Source organism: Pipistrellus hanaki (genome assembly GCF_964339955.1).
Source record: "Pipistrellus hanaki genome assembly, chromosome: X".
In the NCBI taxonomy this organism is placed as follows: Eukaryota; Metazoa; Chordata; class Mammalia; order Chiroptera; family Vespertilionidae; genus Pipistrellus; species Pipistrellus hanaki.
In genome coordinates, this window is record NC_140524.1 from 102,725,710 (window position 1) to 102,750,102 (window position 24,393).

Consider the following 24,393-nt stretch of genomic DNA (forward strand, 5'->3'; position numbering starts at 1 on the left):
CAATAAAGATGCATAAAAAGAATAAACAATGCCGAAAGCGGTTTGGCTCAGTGGTAGAGCATCGGTCTGCGGACTGAAAGGTCCCGGGTTCGATTCCGGTCAAGGGCATGTACCTTGGTTGCGGGCACATCCCCAGTAGGGGGTGTGCAGGAGGCAGCTGGTTGATGTTTCTCTCTCATCGACGTTTCTAGCTCTCTATCTCCCTTCCTCTCTGTAAAATATCAATAAAATATATAAAATAAAAGAAAAGAATAAACAAGAGAACCCAGTGGGAAGGGTTACACTACAAGCTATGACCGAGGTTGTCACGGCACTGGGAACGGGACAGTCCCCTGGAACAGGCGTGCTTCCGTCCGGGCCTGTGCGCCTCCTGGGGCAGTGAGCCTGTTTGGGGTCAGAGAAGGTTCCGGCTGCTTGTCCGCAGGCACCTGCGGCCTGAAGCAGGTGCGCCTGTGACGGTAAGAGACAAGCTGCTCAGCACCCTCGTGCCAGTCACTCAGTGACCATCCTGAGGACGCTGGGCGGGAAGTCTGGGCACAGAGCCTGGTGCCACCTGGAACCCTCTGTCCCTGTCCCTCAGGTCCGGCTCACACCGGCCTGTGCAGCAGGAGTGAAAGCAGGAGCAGATGTAAGATCTTTTTTTTTCATTTTACTGTTAATCCTCTCCAGAGGATATTCTTCCTCTTTTACAGAGAGCGGAAGGGCGAGGGGGGAGACAGAGAAAGAAACATCGATGTGAGAGAGACACGTCCATTGGTTGCCTCCTGCACACACCTTACCCAGGGCCAGGGATTGAGCCTGCAACCGATGTACGTGCCCTGGACCGGAATCGAATTCAGGACCCTTCAGTCCTCAGTCCCACGCTCTGTCCACTGAGCCACACCAGCCAGTGCCCAAATATCACCTTTACTCAGCACGAACATTCCTTTCATCATCACAATTTCCTGAAAAGCTGCGGCCCTGACAGTTCACACCAGCTTTCCTGGCTCCCCAGATAAAACCATTCATCACGACAAGGCTCCCGTAAAACCAAGATCCATCTAAATTCACTTCAGCTTTTAAGATTACCTTTAAGTGGGTCAAACACATGGTGCCAGAAGACAGTGTGACTTTGAGTGGTAGACGCAAAGACAATAGACAGATGATGTACCATAGAATTGCATACTTAAAACCTATATAATTTTATTGGCCAATGTCACCCCAATAAATTTAATTTAAAAAATAATAATTTTAGTCTCGCCGGCATTGCTCAGTGGTTGAGCATGGACCCATGAACCAGGAGGTCACGGTTTGATTCCCGGTCAAGGGCACATGCCCGGGTTGCAGGCTCAATCCCCAGTAGGGGGCGTGCAGGAGGCAGCTGATCCATGATTCTCTCTCATCATTGATGTTTCTCTCTATCTCCCTCTCCCTTTTTCCCTGAAGGGAATAAAAATATATTTTTAAAAATAATAATTTTATATACTAGGTAGTGTTGCGTTTTGTTTTGAAAGGACAGGGTTTACATAACAAATATAAAAAATGCTAGGCTGTCGCTCAGAGTTAAGACACACAGATGTAAATACCAAAATTCGTTTTTAAAGAGCAATTGAGTAAGTGCCTCAATGAAATAGTTCATTCATGTAAAAACCAGAACTCCCTCCTTCCCCTCAAAAAAATAAAGGAAGGAAGGAAGAAAGAAAGAGGGCTATATTATTTTTCTAACCTTTTCAAATGCAGCAAATGGGCACAGCCTCACAAAATCAACAAGGTCTGCATTTATCTCCATGAACTTGGCGGGCCTGACGGGATAGGTCGGGTTGGCTGCGAGGCCAAGGTCGTCAGTGCGGGGGGGGGGGGGGGACTTGGCCCCAGGCACGCCTGGTGGACACTGGGATGTGGGCATGCGTGGAACAAAGCCACAGAAGCACCGCCCACGGGCCCCAAATGAACCCGCTCCGAGCTGGCCGCTGCCCTCGGGCCTGCCAAGCCTGTGGGAGCCCAGGTCCTCGGCAGCCCTCCCGTCTGTCTGTGTGTACCCCCCCCCCCTCCTGCCAGACCCACCTCCTGCCCCTCCGCTCGCCAGCTCTGCCCCTCACTCCAGAACCTTCAGCGGCTCCCAGCAGCCACAGAGGGAAGCTGGGCTCCTAGAGCGCTCCTTGGCCAGCCCCATGGGCATTACCTGGGCAAGGGCTTGGGCTGCTGGTGTGCTGGCACAAGCCCTCGTGGCAATTCAGATGCAGGCCCAGGCCTGAGCACTGTCTAGCCCAGTGGTCGGCAAACTCATTAGTCAACAGAGCCAATTATCAACAGGACAACGATTGACATTTCTTTTGAGAATCAGGTTTTCTAAACTTAAATTATGTAGGTAGGTACATTGTTATTAACTTAATCAGGGTACTCCTAAGCTGGCCTTTGCTAAAAACTCGAGGGGCCAAAGAGCCACATGTGGCTCGTGAGCCGCAGTTTGCCGACCAGGGGTCTAGCCCAAGCCACCTCGTCACCCGTTCCCTCCACTCCCCTTTGGTGCGTCCCGTCCCTCTGCCATCGCCTTTGGAGCCTTGGAGCCACTGACGTGGGCCTGACAGCAGCTTGGGAAAGATTGCTGAGTTCTGCAGGCCCCTCCTCCCCCCGGGTTCCCCCTCCGCCCCCCTCTCCCCTCCTCCCCTGGCCCTCTTCCTCCCATAGTCCCCCTTCCCCTCCCCTCCTCCCTCCCTCCTCTCCTTCTTTCAACCCCCTTCTTCCCCTCCTTCCCTCACCTCCTCTGGTCCTCCCTCTTCTCCTTCTCCCCCCTCTTTCCTCCTCTCTTCAACCTCCTCTTCCCTCCTCCCCTGATCCCCCTCCTCCTCCCTCCTCTTCTCCTTCTTTCAACCCCCTTCCTCCCCTCCTTCCCCCACCTCCCCTGGTCCTCTCTTCTCCTTCTCCCCCCTCTTCCCTCCTCCCCTGATCCTCCTCTTCCTCCCTCCTCTTCTCCTTCTTTCAACCCCCTTCCTCCCCTTCTTCCCTCACCTCCCTTGGTCCCCCCTCTTCCCTCCTCCCTTCAAGCCCCTTCTCCCTCCTCCCCTCGTCCCCCTCCTTCTCCCTTCAGCCCCCTCCTCCCTCCTCCCCTCGTCCCCCTCCTCCTCCCTTCAACCCCCTCCTCCCCTGGTCCCCCTCCTCCTCCCCTCTAGGGGCCCTGCCTGTCAGCTGTCAGCTCCTAATGGTATGAGCTTAACAACTTGCCTGGAGTGCTTCTAGCATGCTACATGCATGTATAAAACATGATTACATAAATTTAATACGAGACACAGTCAGCCTTGCAGCATTTGTCACATGGTGCCGTGCTGTGCCCGAGAGGACGTGCAGGCCTGCAGGAGGGACTAAGGCAGGTCCTGCCCGCACATCCAGGAAAGATAACCACCACCCCCACCCCCAGGCAGCATCCAAGCCCTCAGAGCTGCGCGGAAACAGAAACAGATGCGGGGCGCGTCCCACGAGGGCAGCGGGGGCTCCTCTGCGCAGGTGAGGCGGGCACCCCTCTGCCCGAGCAGGCCCGGGCACGGCTCCGGCAGCGTTAGCAGGCCCGTGGGACGGCCCATTAGGAGCCCGGCAGCACTGGGCACACCAAGTGGCCCAGGTTCTTCCCATCACACCTGCTCTCCGGGAAGGGAGGATCAAAGGCTGCCCCCCCTCCACCGGGCAGGCAGCACGGCCCACAGGCAGGCTGTGTCCGAACCCCTGACCGTCTTAAAGGCACAGTGCACCGCCCCCCCCCCCCAAAGAAACGTTCTCACGTAATTAGTCATCTGGTTTGGAGCTTACGCCATACCCGACGGCGAAATCTGAGCAGAAGTGACGTTTCCCAAAATAAAACACATCTGATCTTTTTTCCTCCTGATTCTAATAAAAGTGATACTGTTCTGTCACAAGAAAAGTATCTATGACTATGCGCGGTGGCTGATGTTAACGACCTACCATGATCGTTTTGCAGTATGCACATGTTCTGAGCCATTGCACTGCACACCCGGCACTAACACGTCCCTCATATCTCAGCTAGAGGCCCGGTCCTCTACAATCGTGCGAGGGCCTTGGTCCCGGGCCCCGCCCGCTGAGGCTTGGCCAGAAGGAAGGACATCCGGTCTAATTAGCATATTATGCTTTCATTATTCTGGATTATTTTACACCACAATAATGAGAACACCCCACAAGTCAGGGTGTCTATTCAGCACAAACCTCTGGCTCTGCTCTGTTTCAACAATAAAACAGGCCCGGCGGCCTCTGACCCTCACCTCCAAAATGCTCAAAACACAGAAACCTGCCCTTGAAACGTGAAGAAAAGGCTTCAGGCCACCCTCTCAACGCCCCAGGCATCCCAGTAAGACCCACACCCTCTTTCAGAACAAACACAGTCCAGCTGCCCGGCATGGCTCAGTGGTTGAGCATCGACCTATAAACCAGGTCACAGTTCCATTCCCAGTCAGGGCACAGGCCCAGGTTGCAGGGTCCATCCCCAGTGGGGGGTGTGCAGGAGGCAGCTGAACCATGATTCCCTCTCATCACGGATGTTTCTCTCTCTCCCTCTCTCCTCCTCTCTGACATCGATAAGATATATTAGGAAGAATATAAACAAACCGCTCTCCTGCCCCAGGAAGAGCCCTCGGAGGGGCGGTGGGGAAGGGACACAACCTGCGGCCAGCCCAGCGACGCCGGTCCTCCAGCTGCGTGGGTGGACGGAGCTGCTTCCGGAGCATCCACGGGGGGCCCCACGCAGAGCCACCTGCCCAGACAGCGCCAGGGACGGGACAGGCTGCCTCGGGCGGGACTCGCTGCCAGGCAGTGACGCCAGAGCCCGGTGCGTGTGGTGAGAAACGCGCTCCCAGCCAGGCCAGGGCTGTCCCTGGACGGGAAGCCTCCTTTCTCCCAGTGCAGCACCTGCCGCCAGCCTGGTAACCCACAGCTGCGGCCGAGATCCTCCTCCCGGGGTGCTAATCCCCGGCCCCACGCCGGCTTAGCGGACCCAATCGGAGTCACAAAGCGGTTTAGGGCTGCCAGCAGAGGCAGGAAGTGACATGAGTCAACCTTACGGATAATTTGGCCACAGGGCTGGCCACACCGGCTGACTGAGAGTGAGATTCACGATGAGGTGGCAGGCAGCCTTCGCTGCAAACAAAACGAACGTCACCATACCAACTGGAGGGACTGGGACAGCAAGAACAAGCTTTAGAAAATGACTGATGGCATGACTTTCAAAGAAAATTTTCCAAGGGGTTTAAAATTGTATGTACTTTTGGAGCCCTAGCCAGTTTGGGTCAGTGTTTACAGCATCGGCCTGTGGACCAAAGGGTCCCGGGTTCGATTCCGGTCAAGGGCATGTACCTCGGTTGCAGGCTCCTTCCCAGCCCAGGTCCTGGTCAGAGGGCATGAAGGAGGCAGCCCAACGATGTGTTTCTCTCACGTAGATGTTTCTCTCCGTCTTTCCCTCTCTCCCACTCTCTCTAAGAATCAATGGAAAACTATCCTCGGGTGGGGATTAAAAATAAACTAAAATAAAAAGTAAAAGTGTATGTACTTTTGGAGAGCTGAATTTGTGGGAATTTGCCTCTGAAGTGAGAAAAGTGGAGACTGCCCAGCGCTGTCCACGCAGGGGGCGGTGATAGCCTTGGCCGCAGCGAGCCGCGCCCGCCCCGTCGAGGGGCTTAGCTCCTGGCCACTCCTCAGGGGACCGTACAGGTGACCCCGTTTCTGGCCTCACCCCTTTCCAAGCACGTCTGCTTAAGCCCGCAGCGGCATCACAGCAGAGTGGCCTGGGGCTGTTCCAGAAACATCCACCAGGATCTCCGGGGTGTGGCCTGGACACCCCGGAAAGCAGTGCGGGCGACAGCGGAGAGAAACAAGGAAAGGTTACCACATCCGCCCTAGCGCGCCTGGTGCCTGCGAGGAGCAGCCGTTGGCCGGGCGAGGGGACAGCGTGCTGGGAGGAAGGGCAAGGCACCGGCTCGCTGCTCAGCCTCTCCCACGGGCCTGGCGTGATTGACAGCTGGGCAGACGCCCCGCCCCGCCCCACTGGCCCGGGCACCGCCTGGGCATCCCGGAGGAGAACATATGTGCGCTTGGCGGGGGCTCCGGTTACAGTCCTTTGTTCCCAGCGACACCGCTGGGGAGAAAGGAAGTGGCGTTCTCATCCGTCTGGGAAAGACACGTCGAGGGGCAGATAGCGATCCTGTGTCTCCTCGCGTCGCCCCCGGCCCGGCCGCTCCATGATGACAAGATAGGCGCTGCCAGGCCCGTGAAACAGGACGCCAAGGCTGTGCGACACCGGCCCCCGCAACCCTATCCTGGGGGCCGGGGCTCCCCACGCCCCTGAAAACAAGCCACCTGCAGCTCGGCACACAGCAGCTGTCCCCGAGGGAGGGGCCGTGCGCTTACCAAGCCAGGGGCATGTTTGATTTTCTACTTATTTTTTAAATATATATTTCATTGATTTCAGAGTGAAAGGGGGGGTGGAGAAATATCAATGAAGAGAGAGTCGTGGATCAGCTGCCTTCTGCACGCCCCCTCCTGGGGATCAAGCCCACAACCCAGGCAGGTGCCCTTGACGGGAATTGAACCATAGTGTCCTGGTTCCCGGGTGGACGCTCAACCACTGAACCCCGAGGGCCGGGCACCAGGGGTGTGTTATATGGAGGCGCACACACCCCTTCCCCAGAACACACACCCGACCTGGCCATGCTCAGCGCTCAGCACCCTCACCTGAGTGCCGTCTTCATCAGAAAGGCCGCCTTCGCGGGCACCTCAGGGGGCAGGGCGCCCTCAGATTGAACCAGGCTGAGTCTGGCCGTCCTCTTGGGGAAAATAACCTGTTTCGCAATGGTTGTGGATAACTGACACAGGGCCTTTTTATAAAGTAGCCGCTTTTGCTTTTTGGTTCATCCTCACAAGAGGGTATTTTTCCAGTTGCTTTTTAGAGTGGGTGGCCTTGACCAGGAATCGGACCAGCCACCTTATACATTCAATTCTTTTCCTCTAGTTCAAAGACAAGCTGCTGAGCTCCGGCACGCGGCCGCCCTCACTGCAGCGGCAGGAATGCCCACGTAAGCAATAAAGCCACTTGTCACCTGTCCCGTCCACAGAACCCAGCAAGCCACAAGGCGCAGAGCTGCTCCGGGAGGCCAGTCCACCCAAGAGCCATTCTTCCTGTTTGTTCGCCATAAACAGCCCGGCTGGGTCTGCCCCAAACAGGAAGATGCCACAGGGCAACTGCTGGACAGCCTCCTGCTGCCCCGTGAGCACGGGCACGCCCACCCCAAAGGCCTCTCCACTTCCTTCTGTTAAAAATATTATTTTCTTAAATATGTGTTTATTGATTTCAGAGAGGAAGGCAGAGGGAGAGAGAGACAGAAATACCCATGATGAGAGAGAATCATGGATCGGCTGCCTCCTGCCACCTGGGCATGTGCCCTGACCCGGAATTGAACCGTGACCTCCTGGGTGTCAACCACTGAGCCAACTGGCCGGGCAAGCTCTCCTCTTTAAAAATGCAGGGGCTGCCAAAACCGGTGTGGCTCAGTGGTAGAGCGTCGGTCTGCGGACTGAAAGGTCCCAGGTTCGATTCCGGTCAAGGGCATGTACATTGGTTGTGGGCACATCCCCAGTAGGGGGCGTGCAAGAGGCAGCTGGTCGATGTTTCTCTCTCATCGACGCTTCTAGCTCTCTATCTCTCTCCCTTTCTCTGTGTAAAAAATCAATAAAATATATTTAAAAATAAAATAAAAATGCAGGGGCTGGGCCCCGCAGCTCTGGCTCAGCTGGTTGGAGCATCGACCTGTACATACCCAGGCTGCTGGTTCCATCTCTCTCACATCGATGTTTCTCCCCGCCCCTCTGCCCCCATCAGTGGTTCTCACCCTTCCTAATGCTGTGGCCCTCTAATCCAGCTCCTCATGCTGTGGTGACCACCAACCATAACATTATTTTCGTTGCTACTTCATAACTGTCATTTTGCTACTGTTAATGAATCATAACGTACATATCTGTGTTTTCCGATGGTCTTAGGCTCTACAGCAGCAACCCACAGATTGAGAACTGCTAGCAGGGTTTACCACGATTAGAAATGTAAAACGTTTTTTAAAATGGCAAGTATCTATAAACACACACATGTGCCACTCACCTGGACTTCCGGTAAGGTGACCAGACGTCCCGCTTTTGGCGGGACAGTCCCGATTTTTAACAATCTGTCCCGCATCCCACGGCGTTTTAAAAAAGTCCCAAACCTTAACTTATGGGGACCTCTCCATGTCAGTGCACGCTGGCACACACTTGTAACGCCGGCACTCGCCAGCGGAGTGATCCCCTTTGCTGAATGTCTAGGACCCCAGAAATGAAATTCCGTTCCAAGATACGCTTTTTGAAACGTGTTGCCAAGCTGCTCGCCAGGAGGGCTGTCTAACTTGTAACCTAATCAGCATCGTATCGAACAAGCCCTGTTTGTCCCCACTCACCACCAGGGGGCGCTACTCCACTAGCTAGCCTGGGAGACAAAGCCCAGGTCTGGCCTTTAAACCTGGATTCCTAGTCTCTGGACAGGCCGCTTCCTGCTTTATCTTCTCATTAGAGGGACCGCCAGTTTGTGCTCACATCCCACTTCCCACTGGGGAGCGCGGATTCCATTCTCTCTCTTCCACTAAACCAGCTCTGCTACCCTCCACCGGCCGCGTGGGCCTGGAATACGAGCCGGCAGTGACCGGTGTTTTGTTCTCCCTTGTTGGGTGCAGCAGCGAAAATATCCCTGCCTCCTGACTTTGTCCCACGAGTGTCCATGGTATTGCTGCTGCCCTGGGCTGGCCAGGTCACACTTACAGGTTTCATGACTGAGCCCCAGGAGGCAGCATCCCCATCAGATCCCCGGTGACACCCGCCCAGGGGCGGTTCCAATCAGCTTCACTCCATCAGCCAGTCCGCACGTGCCCCTGTGCACCGAGCGCTGTGGGAAGTGGCCCTGAGCCCGCCCGCACCGAGCTGGCAGGGCCCCAGAGAGAGACCACTGTCCCCGCAGTAAGCCAACGGGCTGCCCAGTGTGTGGGGGCTCCGGCAGCACCACCACAGAGACAATGGGGGGGGGCAGTCACCCCGGAGCTGGGCAATGATCCCAGAGATGGTCTCTCACCAGCCTTACCGTGGAGGGGCAAGCTCCCGCTCCACCATCACCATCGCCCCGCTCGGTCTGCCCGCAGGCCCAGTTCTCAGCGGCGGCAACCACGCCGCTCACTGGAACAAAAGCAGAGGCTTTTCTCTGCCAAAAGGACAATCTCCACATTGCCGGAGACATGACTCCTCACATTCGCTTCATAAATCCAAATAAACCGTCAGCAGTCATAAAAGGGATCTTTTAAAATGTTTGCTGCTTCATTCATCCTTGGCCAAAAGACAACAATCCTATATGCGCGCCCGCGCGCGCGCGCACACACACACACACACACACACACACACACACACACGCAATTTAAATCAGGCGGCACATCTTGCTGTCTACTCCATGCCGTGTGTCTTGGTTAACACGTGAGGCCCGGGACTTACCTTTTTTATTTTTTTTTATTTTTTTTTTATTGGTTTTGTACAGAGAGGAAGAGAGAGAAATAGAGAGTTAGAAACATCGATGAGAGAGAGTCATCGATCAGCTGCCTCCTGCACACCCCCCATTGGGGATATGCCCGCAACCAAGGTACATGCCCTTGACGGGAATCGAACCCGGGACCTTTCAGTCCCCAAGCCGACGCTCTATCCATTGAGCCACACCGGTTTCGGCGGGACTTACCTTTTGACCACCAGCTTCAGGGTCTTGTGGGACCCCTTCACCAGGCAAATCGCTTCCTGTCTGAACCCCGAGAGGCCGATGTCATTGATGCCCACGATCTCGTCTCCCGCCAGCAGCTTGTCCACCGCCGCAGCTTTGCTTCCTTCTTCCACCTGCAACGAGGAAGCCGGCCGGTGAGCTCCCGCGTCGGCAAACAGGTGCCCAGGATGTGGCCAGGAGGCTGCCCTTCCCCCCACCCCCACCCCCGCAGGCCCGAGGGCCCGCCTCCACACTACGGAGGGAAAGGGGCCATCTGGGTGCGGGCTGGGTGCGGGCTATGTTCACCGAGGGAACAGCGTGGACCACTTAGGAACACACAGCCCAGAGCAGTGACTCATCTTTATCGCCGTTAATCTCACCTGAGGGTAATTTTCCATTCATTTTTAGAGAAAGAGGGAGGGAGGGAGGGAGGGAAAAAGTCTCACATCTACTGCTGCCTCCTGCAGGTGCCCGGATCTGGGCCAGGGACTGAACCTGCAACCCAGGTACATGCCCTTGACCGAGAATGGAACCATGACCTCCTGGTGCGTGGAACAATGGTCAGCCAGCGGGCCACCCGCCCAGGTGAGCTGTTTTTATGCGGCTGTGTGCTGCTAGGACAGAGTCCAAGTTTCTGTATGTGTGCTCCCTTCCCTTCGCACACGGCTAGGAGTGGGACTGCTGGGTTCTGTGGGAATTACGGTGGGCATTTTGAGGAACTGCCAGACCGCTTTTCTCTATCTGTCTGTCTATCTATCTATCTATCTATCTATCATAGTGATTGATTTGAGAGAGAGAGGAACATCAACTTGTTCAAGCGTTTATTAGTTGATTCTTGTATGTGCCCTCACTGGGATTCGAACCCACAACCTTGGTGTATCGGGTTCAACTGAACTACCCGGCACACCAGCGCACGCAGGTCCCGACTGCTCCCCATCCTGGCGGCCTCACAGTGCCTGGGCTCTTTGATAAGAGCCCCAATTAGACTGTTATACCGCCTGTATATAGTAACATAACCACGACTCGGTGCCAAACACGTATATTTTACTGATTTCAGAGAGGAAGAGAGGGGGAGAGAGAGAGAGAGAGACATCAGTGATGAGAGAGAATCATGGACCAGCTGCCTCCTGCACGCCCCACACTGGTGACTGAGCCCACAACCCAGGCGTGTGCCCTGACTGGGAATCGAACCGTGACCTCCTGGTTCATTGGTCTTCGCTCAACCACTGAGCCACATTGGCCTTCGCCCTGAGAAATCTTGATTTTTAAATCATTAACGCAGTTTTCCCTTCGTAGTAATGATCCGATGGATTCAGTGTCAGTGAGCCAGCCCGGTTCCGGACCCGTCACCTTGTGACCCATGAGCCCAATCCAGCCGGCTGCCTTCTGCCTGGAGGAGGAGGCATGTGGAGGAAACTGCATGGGAACACGACCGCGCCACTGGCTTACACCTGCCACAAGGCAGAGCTGACAAGCCTGGCCACAAAGCCAGATATTTACCACTTGGCTCATTACAAAAAACGTTTGCCAACCCATTTTGCACCAAAAAGCCATTCTCTTCACAAACTACTAAGAAAGCACGTGAACAAATGAACGGCCACACGTAGACAAGGGTACGATTTGAAAGCTTGCTGCCCCCCATTGTACACCTCGGTGCTCCCAAGAATTCCTTCAAGTCCGAGCAGGTGGCTCAGTGGGCAGCGCCCCCTCCGGGAGGTTGAAGTGGGAACGAAGCCACTGAGGACGCCTCACTTCGGAAACCTCACCTTCCCCCCAATCTCCGCCTCGATCCGAGGACAGCTGAACTGGGGTTAATAAAGCAACTATTCATCGCACGTCCACACCGTAAACAAAACTAAAGACCACTCATAGCAAGCCTGTGAAGCAATCCATTCTGGGAACAACCGGTTTCGAACGTCTAGACAATTTTATCCCGACGTAATGACAGACGGACGGCAAACAAGTTCCCGCCCGCCCCGGATTACACCTCCCCGCAGGTAATAGCGAGGTGCCGGCCCCACGAGGCGGAGGTTCAAGGGCTGACATGCCCGTGTGAGAGGCCGGGGGCTGCCCATGGGAAGGGCCCGGTGGGCAGCTGGCTGTGGGGCAGAGGGTGCCCAGGGAGCCCCAGCCGGTGTGGCTCAGTGGATAGAGCATTGGGCTGTGAACTGAAGGGTCCTGGGTTCTATTCCAGTCAAGGGCAAGTGCCCGGGTTGTGGGCTCCATTCCCAGTGGGGAGCCTGCAGGAGGCAGCCAATTCTCTCTCATCAATGATGTCTCTCTCTCTCTCCCTCTCTCACTCTCTCGCTCTCGCTCTCGCTCTCTCCCTCTCTCTGAAATCAATAAAAATCTTTTTAAAAAGAGGGTGCCCAGGGAAAGATGACCCCACATGGAGTGACCCCGGCGGAGGGACTGAAGCCCTGGGGGTGGGAGACTGAGGCGGCCACCTATAGAGACACAGACCCACAGGCAGGTGACCACGGAGGGGGGGCGGCACTCCAGCCCCCAGAAGTCAGAGGTCCAGTGGGGGCGGGGCCGGCCAGGAGCACGGGGGCTGGGAGGGGCGGTGTCTAGAGAGGCAGCTCCTACCCGGGAGGCAGTGCAGGCGGGGGCCTGGCATGTCTCAGACGGTAACGCACATACCAAGCTCCCAGGTGCGCATTAAAACACAGGTTCTTGGGGTGGGAACCGGGGGAAGGAGGAGTAGGGGGGATCTGTAATGGGGGTCATCTGTAATACTTGCAACAACAGATATAAATTTTATAAAATAAATTGCCCTGGCCAGTGTGGTTCAGTGGTCAGAGTGTTGGCTGTTGCACCCAAGGGTCGTGGGTTTGATTCCTGGTCAAGGGCATGTGTCTGGGTTGCAGGTTTGATCCCCAGCCCCACCTGGGTTTTGGGCGGGAAACAACCATCAATGTCTGGCCTTTCTCTGTCCCTGGCACAATAGTCCAATTTCCGTAATAATGTCTCATAGTAATTTCTAGGCACATTGGCCAGGAAAAAGAAATCAGGGCGTGTCGTCTGATGATATTAACTTGTGAGGGAGCGGGCCTAGGCCAGTGGTTGGCAAACTCATAAGTCCACAGAGCCAAACATCAACAGTACAATGACTGAAATTACTTTAGAGAGCCAAATTTTTTAACCTTAAACTTCTAACGCCACTTCTTCCAAATAGACTCGCCCAGGCCGTGGTATTTTGTGAAAGAGCCACACTCAGGGGGCCAAAGAGCCACGTGGGGCTCATGAGCCGCAGTTTGCCGACCACGGGCCTAGGCTAACAGCTCAGCAACCTCAGAAGCCATGGGCACTTCCATCCACCTGTCCCCGGGCAGAGCGGGAATAGCTCCTCAGGGTGTTAGCCCGCAGCCCGGCAAGAACTGTGCACCATCCCCCCGCCTGGCACCGAGCCTCCAAACAAGCAACAAAATCTCAGCCACAGAAGAAAAGTTTCTTTCCTCATGGCTGACCACAAATATATATATATATATATCAGGGAAAGGGAAGGCACAGAAGATGGCGGCACAGGTAAACACCTGTACTCGCTGCCTCCCACAACCATATCAACATTACAACTGAAATACAGAACCACCATCGCCCAGAACCGCCGGGAAGCTGGCGGAATGGAGGTCCCACAGCTAGAGGAGTAAGGAAGAAAGCACAGAGACTTGGCAGGACATGGGGAGGTTCGGATCGGGTTGGTCTGACACCCACGTGGGCCGAGTTTTTAAGTGGGAGAGAGATCGTCTCTGCAGAGCCACCTGGAGGAACAAGGAGTCCCAGCCCCACACCAGACCCAGGGTTCCGGGGCTGGGAAAAGAAGTCCCTATGCCTGTAAAAACCAGTTCGGATTGGGGCTCAGTGACACACAGGCTGCTGAAGACCCAGTTGTTCCTTTTTGAACTTACAAGGTCCTGCTTCCCCTGAGCTCCAGCACCAGGGCGAGGCTCCAGGGGACACAGACACACAAGATGAGGAACTGGATTGTCTGGCATCGGGGCAGGAACTCGGGGGTAGCTTTCTCCCAGACGGAGATGCTCTCGGGGATCATTGTTCGTATGCTGACACCTCCCGGGCAGGGCTGACTAGCAGCCATTTCTGTTTGCTCCACCCTGCTGATTCCCTAAGACCCCACCTCATCCAATTTACAACCCCAAAACCTGTATGCAGCAGTTTTTGCATATGAATGGCCTGTCCTTGCTCAGGCTAAAATCTCTCAAACAAGCCACAGCTGGGTCAGGGAGCCCCAAACAGCCTATCTAATAAAGAGGGAGTATGCTAATTTACCATTACTCAATCACAAAGATGGCTGCACCCACAGCTGAAGCCAAGTTCCCTTAAGGAGCCTTAACAAGCAATCAGCAGGGACCTGAGGCTACGCCCTCCCCGACCCCATTGGGCTTGACAAGGGACCTCAGGCCGAGTCCCCCACTGGGCAGGGCTTGACAGAGGACCTCATAATTAAAATGCCAAGGGCTAAAGACAGAGAATCTTTTTTTTTTAATTTTTTAAATATATTTTATTGATTTTTTACAGAGAGGAAGGGAAAGAGATAGAGAGCTAGAAATGTCGATGAGATAGAAACATCAACCAGCTGCCTCCTGCACACACCCCACCGGGGATGTGCCCGCAACCAAGGTACATGCCCTTGACCAGAATCGAACCCGGGACCTTTCAGTCCACAGACCGATGCTCTAACACTGAGCCAAACTGGCTTCGGCAAGACAGAGAATCTTAAAAGCAGCAAGAGAAAAGCAGTTAGTTACCTACAAGGGAGTGCCCATACAACTGTCAGCTGAGTTCTCAACAGAAACTATGCAGGCCAGAAGGGAGTGGCAAGAAATATTCAAAGTGATGAACAGCAAGAACCTACAACCAAGATTACTCTACCCAGCAAAGCTATCATGTAGAATTGAAGGTCAGATAAAGAGCTTCACAGACAAGAAAAAGCTAAAGAGTTCATCACCACCAAACCAAGATTACATGAAATGCTGAAGGGTACTCTCTAAGAAGTGGAAGAAGAAAAAAATAAAATATATGAACAAGAAAATGGCAACAAATACATACCTATCAACAACTGAATCTAAAAATCAAAATAAATGAATAAGAAATCTAATGAACAGAATAAACTGGTGAATCAAATACAATAGAATCAGAGGCATGAAAATGTAACAGACTGACGATTCTCAGAGGGAAGGGGGTGGGGGTGGCACGAAGAGATTAAACAAAGGTCTTTTTTTTTTTTTAAATACATTTTTTTATTGATTTCAGAGAGGAAGGAAGAAGGAGAGTGATAGAAACATCCATGATGAGAGAGAATCATGGATCAGCTGCCTTCTGCAAGTCCCCCACCGGGGATCGAGCCCACAACCCAGACATGTGCCCTGGACGGAATCGAACCTGGGACCTTTGAGTCTGCAGGCAGATGCTCTATCCACTGAACCAAACTGGCCAGGGCTAAACAAAGATCTTACATGCATATATGCATTACCTATGAACACAGACAATAGGGTGGCGAAGGCTTGGGCGGGGCGGGAACCAGATGGAGGGATGCAAAGGGGGTGGGGGGTACATGAACATCTATAATAATCTCAACAATAAAGATTTTTTTTTTTTTAAGGAAGGCAGGCATGACTGGCCAGGTCAGAGCCAGGCCAGGCAGCTGTGGGGAAGGGAGACGACGCAGGCGATCAGCTCCTGTACCGAGGGGGTGCGGCCACCCACCGTGTCCAGGGAAGGCTCTGTGCGAGACGAGGACAAGCTCTGGACACTCTGGAGGCTGCCAGAAGTCAAAACAGAACGGAAAACAGATGCTGGCTCCAGGAGAGATCAGGAGGACAGTGAGGGAAGGGACTTTGCCTCAGGCCATCGGGGTGGCAGCACAGACCCAGGCCAGCTGGACAGGAGGCCAAGGAAGAGCCTTCGCCCCCAGCCCCGGCCCCCAGCCCCTGGCCCCGGGGAGGCCAAAGCCGGCAAAGCCAGCTATGCGCCTCCTCTCCGGATGCGGGCGGGCCCAGCGCCTCAGGGCTCTGCAGAGGCCACAGAAGGAACCATTTCTGGACAGTGACATTCAGGAGGCATCTTTTTTTTCCTTTCGTATCGATATCAGAGAGGAAGGGAGAGGGAGAGAGAGAGAAACATCAGTGATGAGAGAGAATTACTGATCAACTGCCTCCTGCACGCCCCCTAATGGGGATCGAGCCCGCAACCCAAGCATGTGCCCTGGACTTGGTACTGAACCCGGACCTTTCAGCTCTAGCCACTGAGCTAAACCAGCTAGGGCTCAGGGGGCGTTTTCTGATCACCGCTGCCTGCCAGGAAAGCTACAATCAAGAAACAGAGTCCAGCCGGTATGGCTCAGTGGTTGAGCCTCAACCTATGAACCAAGAGTTGGATTCCCAGTCAGGGCACATGCCCCAGTTGTGGGCTCAATCCCCAGTAGGGGGTGGGCAGGAGGCAGCCAATCCATGGTTCTCTCTCATCATTGATGTTTCTCTCTCTCCCTCTCCCTTCCGCTCTGAAATCAGCAATATATAAAATAAAAAATAGAGAGATCTACACACAACCCATGCCAACTCTGCCCCGGTCAGCACGCAATGCCCCATGCCCCCGCTGGTGCTGGGCAGGACCCACCAGCATTCCCCCTGGGCCGGCAGGCACCCTGCAGGGGGCAGCCCGTTAGCAGAGGGCGCTGGCGGGACACTGGGGAGGAGAGGCTGCGACTTTAGACTCCATCCTGCCTTCCGGGGCCGCCCCAGTGCCCAGGCAGCCACATGGAACAGTGCGGCCCCGCCCACGGCGCCTCCCTGGAAAGTCCCCTGGCACTGCAGGGGCTGGCTGCCTGGGGAGTGGCACTAGCCGCACTCAGAGGCCTCCCGGGAGGTGGCACTCACAGTCCTGGCACCAGTGGCTGCTGCCCGCTGAGCTGCCTGCCCGCCAGCTGGCCTGTGCCGCTCGGTGACCTTGTCCACTGTCCAGGGGCCGCGGGCACACCCACGCCGAGGACACCCGAATGTCTGAGGGGCACGCTCGCCGAATTCCTTAGAATCCTCTACCCCGTGGGACCTGCTGGTTAATCATTAGGCCCCCATAAATCGATAGTGAGCGATCATCTGTTAATGGTTAATTCTGCATGGGGCCGGCACACTCCTCCATACGGAGCCATGGGGTGGGAATGCTTTAGGCCGCGTGGGGCCGCAGGTCCCTATGGCAACTGGCCACCTTGCTGGGCAGACGAGACATAAGCACAGGGCCGTCGGTATTTGGCCAGTTCGCAGACTTGGGCTCTGTATTAAGCATCCGCCGTGCCAACCTGCTCTGTGGTTTCTACCTGGGAACTAGACGCTGACAGAGACACAGTCTGGTGAGGAGTGCAGTAACAGGTGTGCATGGACAGGGAGGAAATAACAGATTACAAGGTGAGGGGAGGGGGCGGCTGAGCACCAGGAAGGTTTCAGAAAGATGAGGGGTGATCTAGTCCAAAAAACTCGTCTACTGCTCGGCTGGCGTGGCTCAGTGGCTGAGCGTTGACCTATGAACCAGGAGGTCAGGGTTCAATTCCCGGTCAGGGCACATGCCCGGGTTGCAGGCTCAATCCCCAGTAGGGGGTGTGCAGGAGGCAGCCGATCCATGATTATCTCTCACCATTGGTGTTTCTCTCTCCCCATTTCCCTTCCTCTCTGAAATCAATAAAAATATGTTTTAAAATACAAAAATAAATTTTCAAAATAAATACATAAAGGAACCCAGCTTTGCATACAAGTTTCCATGCTATTTAGGCAAGGTGCTTTCTTTCCTTTTCTTTTTTTTAATATATTTTATTGATTTTTCACAGAGAGAAAGAGAGAGGGATAGATAGCTAGAAACATCGATCAGCTGCCTCCTACACACCCCCCAATGGGGATGTGCCCTCAACATGTACATGCCCTTGACCGGAATCGAACCCGGGACCTTTCAGTCCACAGTCTGACGCTCTGTCCACTGAGCCAAACCAGCTTCAGCAACAAGGTGCTTTCTAAGTCCTTTATGTAAGACTAGAGGCCCGGTGCATGAATTCGTGCATGGGTGGGGTCCAGCCAGCCTGCCCCGATGGGGAGCCATCGGGCTGGGCCAGTGTGGGGAGGGGCCACAGGTGGTTGGCCCGATAGGGGTGTTGGGAGCCGATCAGAGAGGGAGGGGGGGCATTGGGACCCGGATCAGGCTGGTTGGCTGCTGCAGTCGTTCTGGTCATTCCGCCGTTCCGCTGTTGGGCTTTTATATAGATAGATAGTTTGCAGGGTTAAAATCCCAAAGTCAATTATCCTAGATGTCCTATTGTGTCCTTTAAACTCAGTCTCTCTGCCCCTTGCTTAGCTGCCGTAGAAGTCCAGAAAACTTCTAAAGCAGAGTTGCCATGTGTAAGTGAGTGTGTTACAGATGCTCAGCCTGCGTGGGCTACGGGGAAATTTTGTCCGTTTCCCCCATAAAAACACACCATGGTGGAAGTGGCAGCAAGTTCCCAGCTCAGACACAAACACCGCAGTGCATCCTGGTTTGAATCGCCGGGACTGCAAGCAAACCAAGGGCGGAAGGGAGCGTGCATTCCCCCGGCCCTTCGGACGGACACAATGCGCACGTCGGCGTGCTGGTGACGCAGGCCGGCGGCAGGCCTCTTGGTTAAGACAGGCCACGTGTCCCCTCATCTCCGCTGCGGGGGCTGTGAGACCCGAGGGCGGAAGGCAGCAATGACACAGTGGCCACCGTTCCCGCAGCGGATGGCACGGTCACCGCGAACAGGTGCCCGCGGGCCCAGCCAGCCTTCACACCACGTTCCACGCCGGGGCCTCGCTCCCACGGAGGCCCACGGGAGAGGCCTGCCTCAGGCTCCCACGCTGGATGGGGTGTCTCAGAGGCACCCTTCCGTCCAGGGCCCCCCCCACCCTTTCTTGGGGACTTTCTACCAGGTCACGTGAGCTCTGACACCTTTCACAGCTCCTCACCTGCTCGTCCCCGCACACTGCTGACATCAGGGCGACCACGCTAAATGGGGGACCCCGTCCCCATTGAGAACCAGTTCTAGAATAAGGATCACGTATCTGAGACGGTCATTCTGGCTCTGGGGGAGCCAGGAGAAAATAACCTAAAATCCCATTTAACCTCCGCCTGGGCAGCATGCCCTGCCCTGTAAACCCTCCCCCCTGGCCAGTCCGCCCCTGCCCTGTAAGCCCTCCCCCCTGGGCAGCCCGCCCACCACGCAGGAAGCCCAGCCTGCTCTCTCTGGTCTCCAGCGGCAATGCCAAGGCCAGAGGGCCGGGCGGAGCTGCACACTGAATGGAGCCCCACTGTTACCACCAACACTCTGTGGCCCGGACACCCCGGCCCTGTCCCAACACCACGGCCCCACAAAGCCGCCTTTCTCCCCGCACACAGGCCTTGCTGACAGGCCTATTCACACACACCCCCTCCAGACACAGCACCCATCCACCTGGCGTGACCCTGCTCATCTCTGAGACGCCCGCCAGGGGCCGGGTGGGGGCACCCACCCGCTCCCATCTGCCTCCCTACCACCCCACACCCACCCCATCCAGCCCACAGCAAGACCTTCACAGGAGAAAGCGAAATGGGTCTGCCTCCTCCCTTCCTAGGCCAGTGCGTGCCGCAGGGCAATAGGCAATGTTTCTACCAAAGAATGAGCTCAGGCCCAGGCCGATGGCTCGGCTGGTTGGAGGTCATCCCGTAGACCGGAAGGCTGCAGGTTCGATTCCTGGTCAGGGTGAGTATGGGAGGCAACTGACTGATGTTTCTCTCACACTCTCACACACACACACATTGATGTTTCTCTCTCACACACACATCGATGTTTCTCTCTCACTCACACAGATTGATGTTTCTCTCTCTCTCTCACACACACACATCGATGTTTCTCCTTTTTTCTTTCTCCCTCCCTCCCGTCCTCTTTCTAAAGCATATCCTCAGGTGAGAATTAAAAAAAATTTTAAAGGCCTGGCCGGCGTGGCTCAGTGGTTGAGCATCAACCTAAGAACCAGGAGGTCACAGTTCGATTCCTGGTCAAGGCACCTGTTTCTATCTCATTCTATCACTGATGTTTCTGTTTCTCTCTCTCCTTCTCTCTCTCTCTCTCTCTCTCTCTCTCTCTCTCTCTCTCTCTCTCTCTCCTCTCTCCCTCCCTTCCACCCTCCCTCTTCCTGTCCGAAATCAGTAAAAATACTTTATAAAATATTTTTAAAAGAATCTAAGATAGCGAGCCCCTGCCTAAAGGCTGTGTCCATCCTCGGACTGCGGAAGGCAAAGCCAAGCACAGCCTGAGGGCCCGCTGGTGGCAGAGCACTGAGACCCTGCAGAGCCCCACCGGCAGCCCTGCAGCCCGGCCAGACCTGGCCCGCTCCTCCTGGGCCGTGGGCAGCGAGCAGAGGGCACATCTTAGTGTGCATCTGTCAGGGAGAGCGGAGAGTGATCCAGAGAGAGGAAAAGGCACCCCCCTGGGAACACAGCGCCCGCTTCCCACTCGCGGTTTATCGTCCGTGGGTGTGCCCAGTGGGCTGTGTGGCAAAGCGATGGCCGCTGCTCCTTCCAATAAGGCTGCCCGCTGACACGTGGGCCACTCCAAGGCGGCGGGCCAGACGCCCCCTCCCTAGCGGCCACCCCGAGCCCCTTGTTTCACTGGGTGAAGTGTGGGCGACCTCACCTAGCACTAGGCCTTCCCTTTGGCTTTTTATTTTTAAAATATATTTTTATTTTTTTTACAGTAACATATTTTGCTCAAGTGCTTTTATTTTATTTATTTTTATATACTTATACTGACGTCAGAGAGGAAGGGAGAGGGAGAGAGACAGAAACATCAGTGATGAGAGAGAATCGTGGACCGGCTGCCTCCTGCGCACCCCACACTGGGGACTGAGCCCACAACCTGGGCCTGTGCCCTGACCGGGAATCCAACCTGGGACCCTTCAGTGCACAGGCCGATGCTCTATCCACTGAGTCACACCGGCTAGGGCTCCTTTGCTTTGAAGACTAGGAGAGACCAAAGTAAAACCATGTAGAAGTTCACACACACGTCACCCCAAAGGGCAGAGTCTGGGTTGTTCGCACCCTGCTCTCTGCCACACACAACTCCTGCCGTGTTAGAGTCCCCGGTGCCACCCCACCCTCAGGTCCCTGCGCTTTCTCTTCCCCGGGGCTTTGCTGAGAGGCCACCTTCAAGTCCCCTCCCCTCGCCAAGCCACACCCCTCTTTGTTGTTTGTTAATGCTCACTCAAGGATATCTTTTCCATTGATTTCTAGAGAGTGGAAGGGAAGGAGGGGGGAGATAGAGAGAAACATTGAAGTAAGGGACACCTCAATTGGCTGCCTCCCTCATATGCCCCCACCGGGACCGGGGAATCTGCAACGGAGGTGCATGTCCTTTACTGGGAATCGAACCCGCAGACTTGCATGCCGACACTCTAAGCACTGAGCCACACCGGCCAGGGCGACAGCTCTTTCAGGCCTTCGTTCCGGGCCCCACCCTCTCCCGCTTCCCGGATGGGTCTCTGGAAGCAGTGCCCTCCCACAGTGACTGGCCTGGGACCTCCCTGGTGGCTCAGGGCCTGCTCTCCCAGGAGCTGGCCTCCCCGCAGAGCCGAGCTGCCCCCCTCCCCGGGCGGTGGCCGTCACAGGGGCCGGAAGCAGGCGCCAGAGGAACGCTTTGAGGGAGGCCTCGCTCTCGTCATCAAAGGGGCAGCAACATCTGGGGCCACTCTGTCCCCTTTCTTCTGGCCGGGAACAAAGACACGGGCCTGGAGGCAGCCGCTGCTGGGCAACCACGGGGGGGCGGGGGGGGGGGGGCCCGCACGGCGTCACGGCCGGGACGTGAGAGCCATGCCGGGCCCAGGGCCAGGCGCACCGGCTGGGCGGGCGGCCTAGGTGACCGGACCGGCTCAGCCAGCGACACGCTGCAGTGAGTCATATTCTTCCCCAATGCTCACCCCCTCTGCTGCTCATAACCTTCCACAGCGGCACCAAACGGAACCAGTTCCAAACAGCAAATGGCATCAGCTTTCATAATATTAAAAAAACAAAAAAATCACACAACTATTGAGGGACAGGCTGAGAAAAACAACTGTCTTGCTGTATTGGTGTTTTCTTTGAAGAGTAAGACACATGGGCCCGGCAGGCATGGCTCAGTGGTTAAACATTGACCTGTGAACCAGGAGGTCACGGTTCGATTCCCGGTCAAGGGCACATGCCCTGGTTGCGGGCTCCATCCCCAGTGTGGGGTGTGCAGGAGGCTGCCGACCCATGATCCTCTCTCCTCATTGATGTTTCTCTCCCTCTCTCTCTCCCTCCCTCTCAGAAATCAAGAAAAACATATTAAAAACAAAACTGGCTTGGCTTCCATTCCATTCCCAGGCACGTGGCAGCTTCTGCCAGGCAGGCAGGTCCAGAAGCCTGTGGGCTGTGCCTTGGGGGCTGCAAGGTGGGACCCGGATGTGGGGACCTACACCTCTCCCTTTGCCACGGTGGGGCCTGAATTATCCACTGGTCAGCGGAGGACACCGAGCTAATGACCTGCCCCGCTCACGATGGGCAAAGGGTGCCAGGCCAGGCACAGAGGTGCCGAACACTCGCCACACCCTGGAGCGTCATTTTGTCCTGGGTCCAGGTGATGCCACACTCGTCAAGGTCATGGCAAAGCTTCAAGGTCAAGGCCATTTTGCAGCTGGCCTGGGCCTGGCTTCACTCCATCTCCTGTGCTTTGGTCCATCCTTTTAGGGACCGAATTTGCTGCGACACATGCACTTATCTTTTAGAACTGCCGTGGGAATATCTGAGATCTTTAGTTACTGTCTTCCAAAGGTGGGGGGGGGGGGGGCCTATCTCCTAGGACGGACTCTAAAACATTTTGGGCCGAGGAGTGCGAAAACAAAGTCAGCGGAGGTAAGGCCGGGATTCCAAACATAGCTCAAATACCAGCGCCACTGCGGGGAGTCCTTCTGCCCCATCTTGACACTGAGGTCACAGTTCTAAGCCGGAAGCAGTAAATCTGCACGTTCTCCTTTAAAAGAGGCCACCCCAGGAGCAGGCGTGGCAGCCTGTGACGTGGAACATGGTGAAATGACAAGTGCCATTTACTTGGGATCAAAGCCATCGCAGGGGAGGAGGCTGGCATCATCAGTGGAGAGATTAACCCTTAAAGCACACGCCTGGCTGAGGAGCCCGAAGTGCCTTCCCCTGAAAGGGTGGTGCCTTTATCCGTGCTTGGTTTTGGTTTTGTTTTTCTCAGGACTGTCTCTCCACCCTAGCCAGATAGAGCGTCAGCCTGTGGACTGAAGGGTCCTGAGTTTAATTTCTGGTCAAGGGCACATGCCTGGGTTGTGGGTTCAAACCCTAGTAGGGGGGGATGCAGGAGGCAGCCAATCAATGATTCTCATCATGGATATTTCTCTCTCCCTCTCCCTTTCTCTCTGAAATCAATAAAAACAAATCCTATCTAATAAAAGCCTAATATTCTGTGTCCCATTGACCATTCAACCAACCAAAGTGTAATCCTATCTAATAAAAGAGTAATGTGCAAATTAACCATCACTCCACTATGCCCATAAGCCACGCCCACCAGCCAATCAGGAACAAGTATTCAAATTAACCCAACCAAGATGGCTGCAGCCAGAGAGAGAACAGGAGGGAGGCTTGGGTTTCCCTGGCAATGGAGGAAGCCAAGCTTTCCACACACCCTTGCCAGACCAGGCCTCTGCTTAAGGCTACAAAGTTTCAATTATATAAGATACACAAATCCCAACAGAAATGGCTGCCACCATGGAGCAAGCAGAAGGCAGCTTTTGCCCCACTCTGGTGACCACCATTAATTCACAACTAGCCACTGCTGGAGAAGAGGCTCCAGCCACCTGGGGTCACGCTCGGGGCGGGCTGAATTCCAGGCCAAACCGTCAATGAGTAACAGTATCACTAGAGAATAAGGCTCGGAACTTATCTCTTCATAAAAGCAGGAGAGCCGGGCCAGTGTGGCTCAGTGGTTGAGTGCCGACCTCTGAACCAGAAGGTCACGGGTCGATTCCCGGTCAGGGCACAGGCCCGGGTGGTGGGAAGCAGCCGATGGAGGTTTCTCTCTCATTGATGTTTCTCTCCCTCTGCCTCTCCACGTCAAAAAAATATATATTTAAAAAAGAAACAAGTGAGAAAACCCAACACATAAGGTGGCATCCGGGCAGGGAATCCCCTTTTGGAGGTGGGATGCTTTGCCCGAAGCCAGGGGTCGGCAAACTCATTAGTCAGCAGAGCCAAATATCAACAGGACAACCACTGAAATTTCTTTGGAGAGCCAAACTTTTTAAACTTAAACTTCTTCTAACGCCACTTCTTCCAATAGACTCGCCCAGGCCGTGGTATTTTGTGGAAGAGCCACACTCAAAGGGCCAAAGAGCCGCATGTGGCTTGAGAGCTGCAGTTTGCCGACCACTGAGCTAAAGCTACTATGTTCACTTCTTGATCTAGGCACCCAGTCACACAGCTGTGTTCATGCCCTGAAAAGTCACCAGCTGTTCCCGATTCTTGGGTCTCTTTCTGAATGCACGTCATACTTCATTACAAAAACACGTTTCAGACAGAGGCAT

General features: G+C 55.0%; 1 protein-coding gene across 2 annotated transcripts in view; it reads right to left on the reverse strand.

Moving 5' to 3' along the window:
• The window catches only part of SHROOM2 (shroom family member 2), an 85,697-nt gene that overhangs the window by 33,574 nt on the left and 27,730 nt on the right, over positions 1–24,393 (reverse strand). For both annotated transcript variants that reach the window (XM_084870006.1, XM_084870005.1), the window contains exon 2: positions 9,770–9,921. In XM_084870006.1, the coding sequence (XP_084726132.1) occupies positions 9,770–9,921 (152 nt within the window). The remainder of the gene's footprint in view (positions 1–9,769; positions 9,922–24,393) is intronic.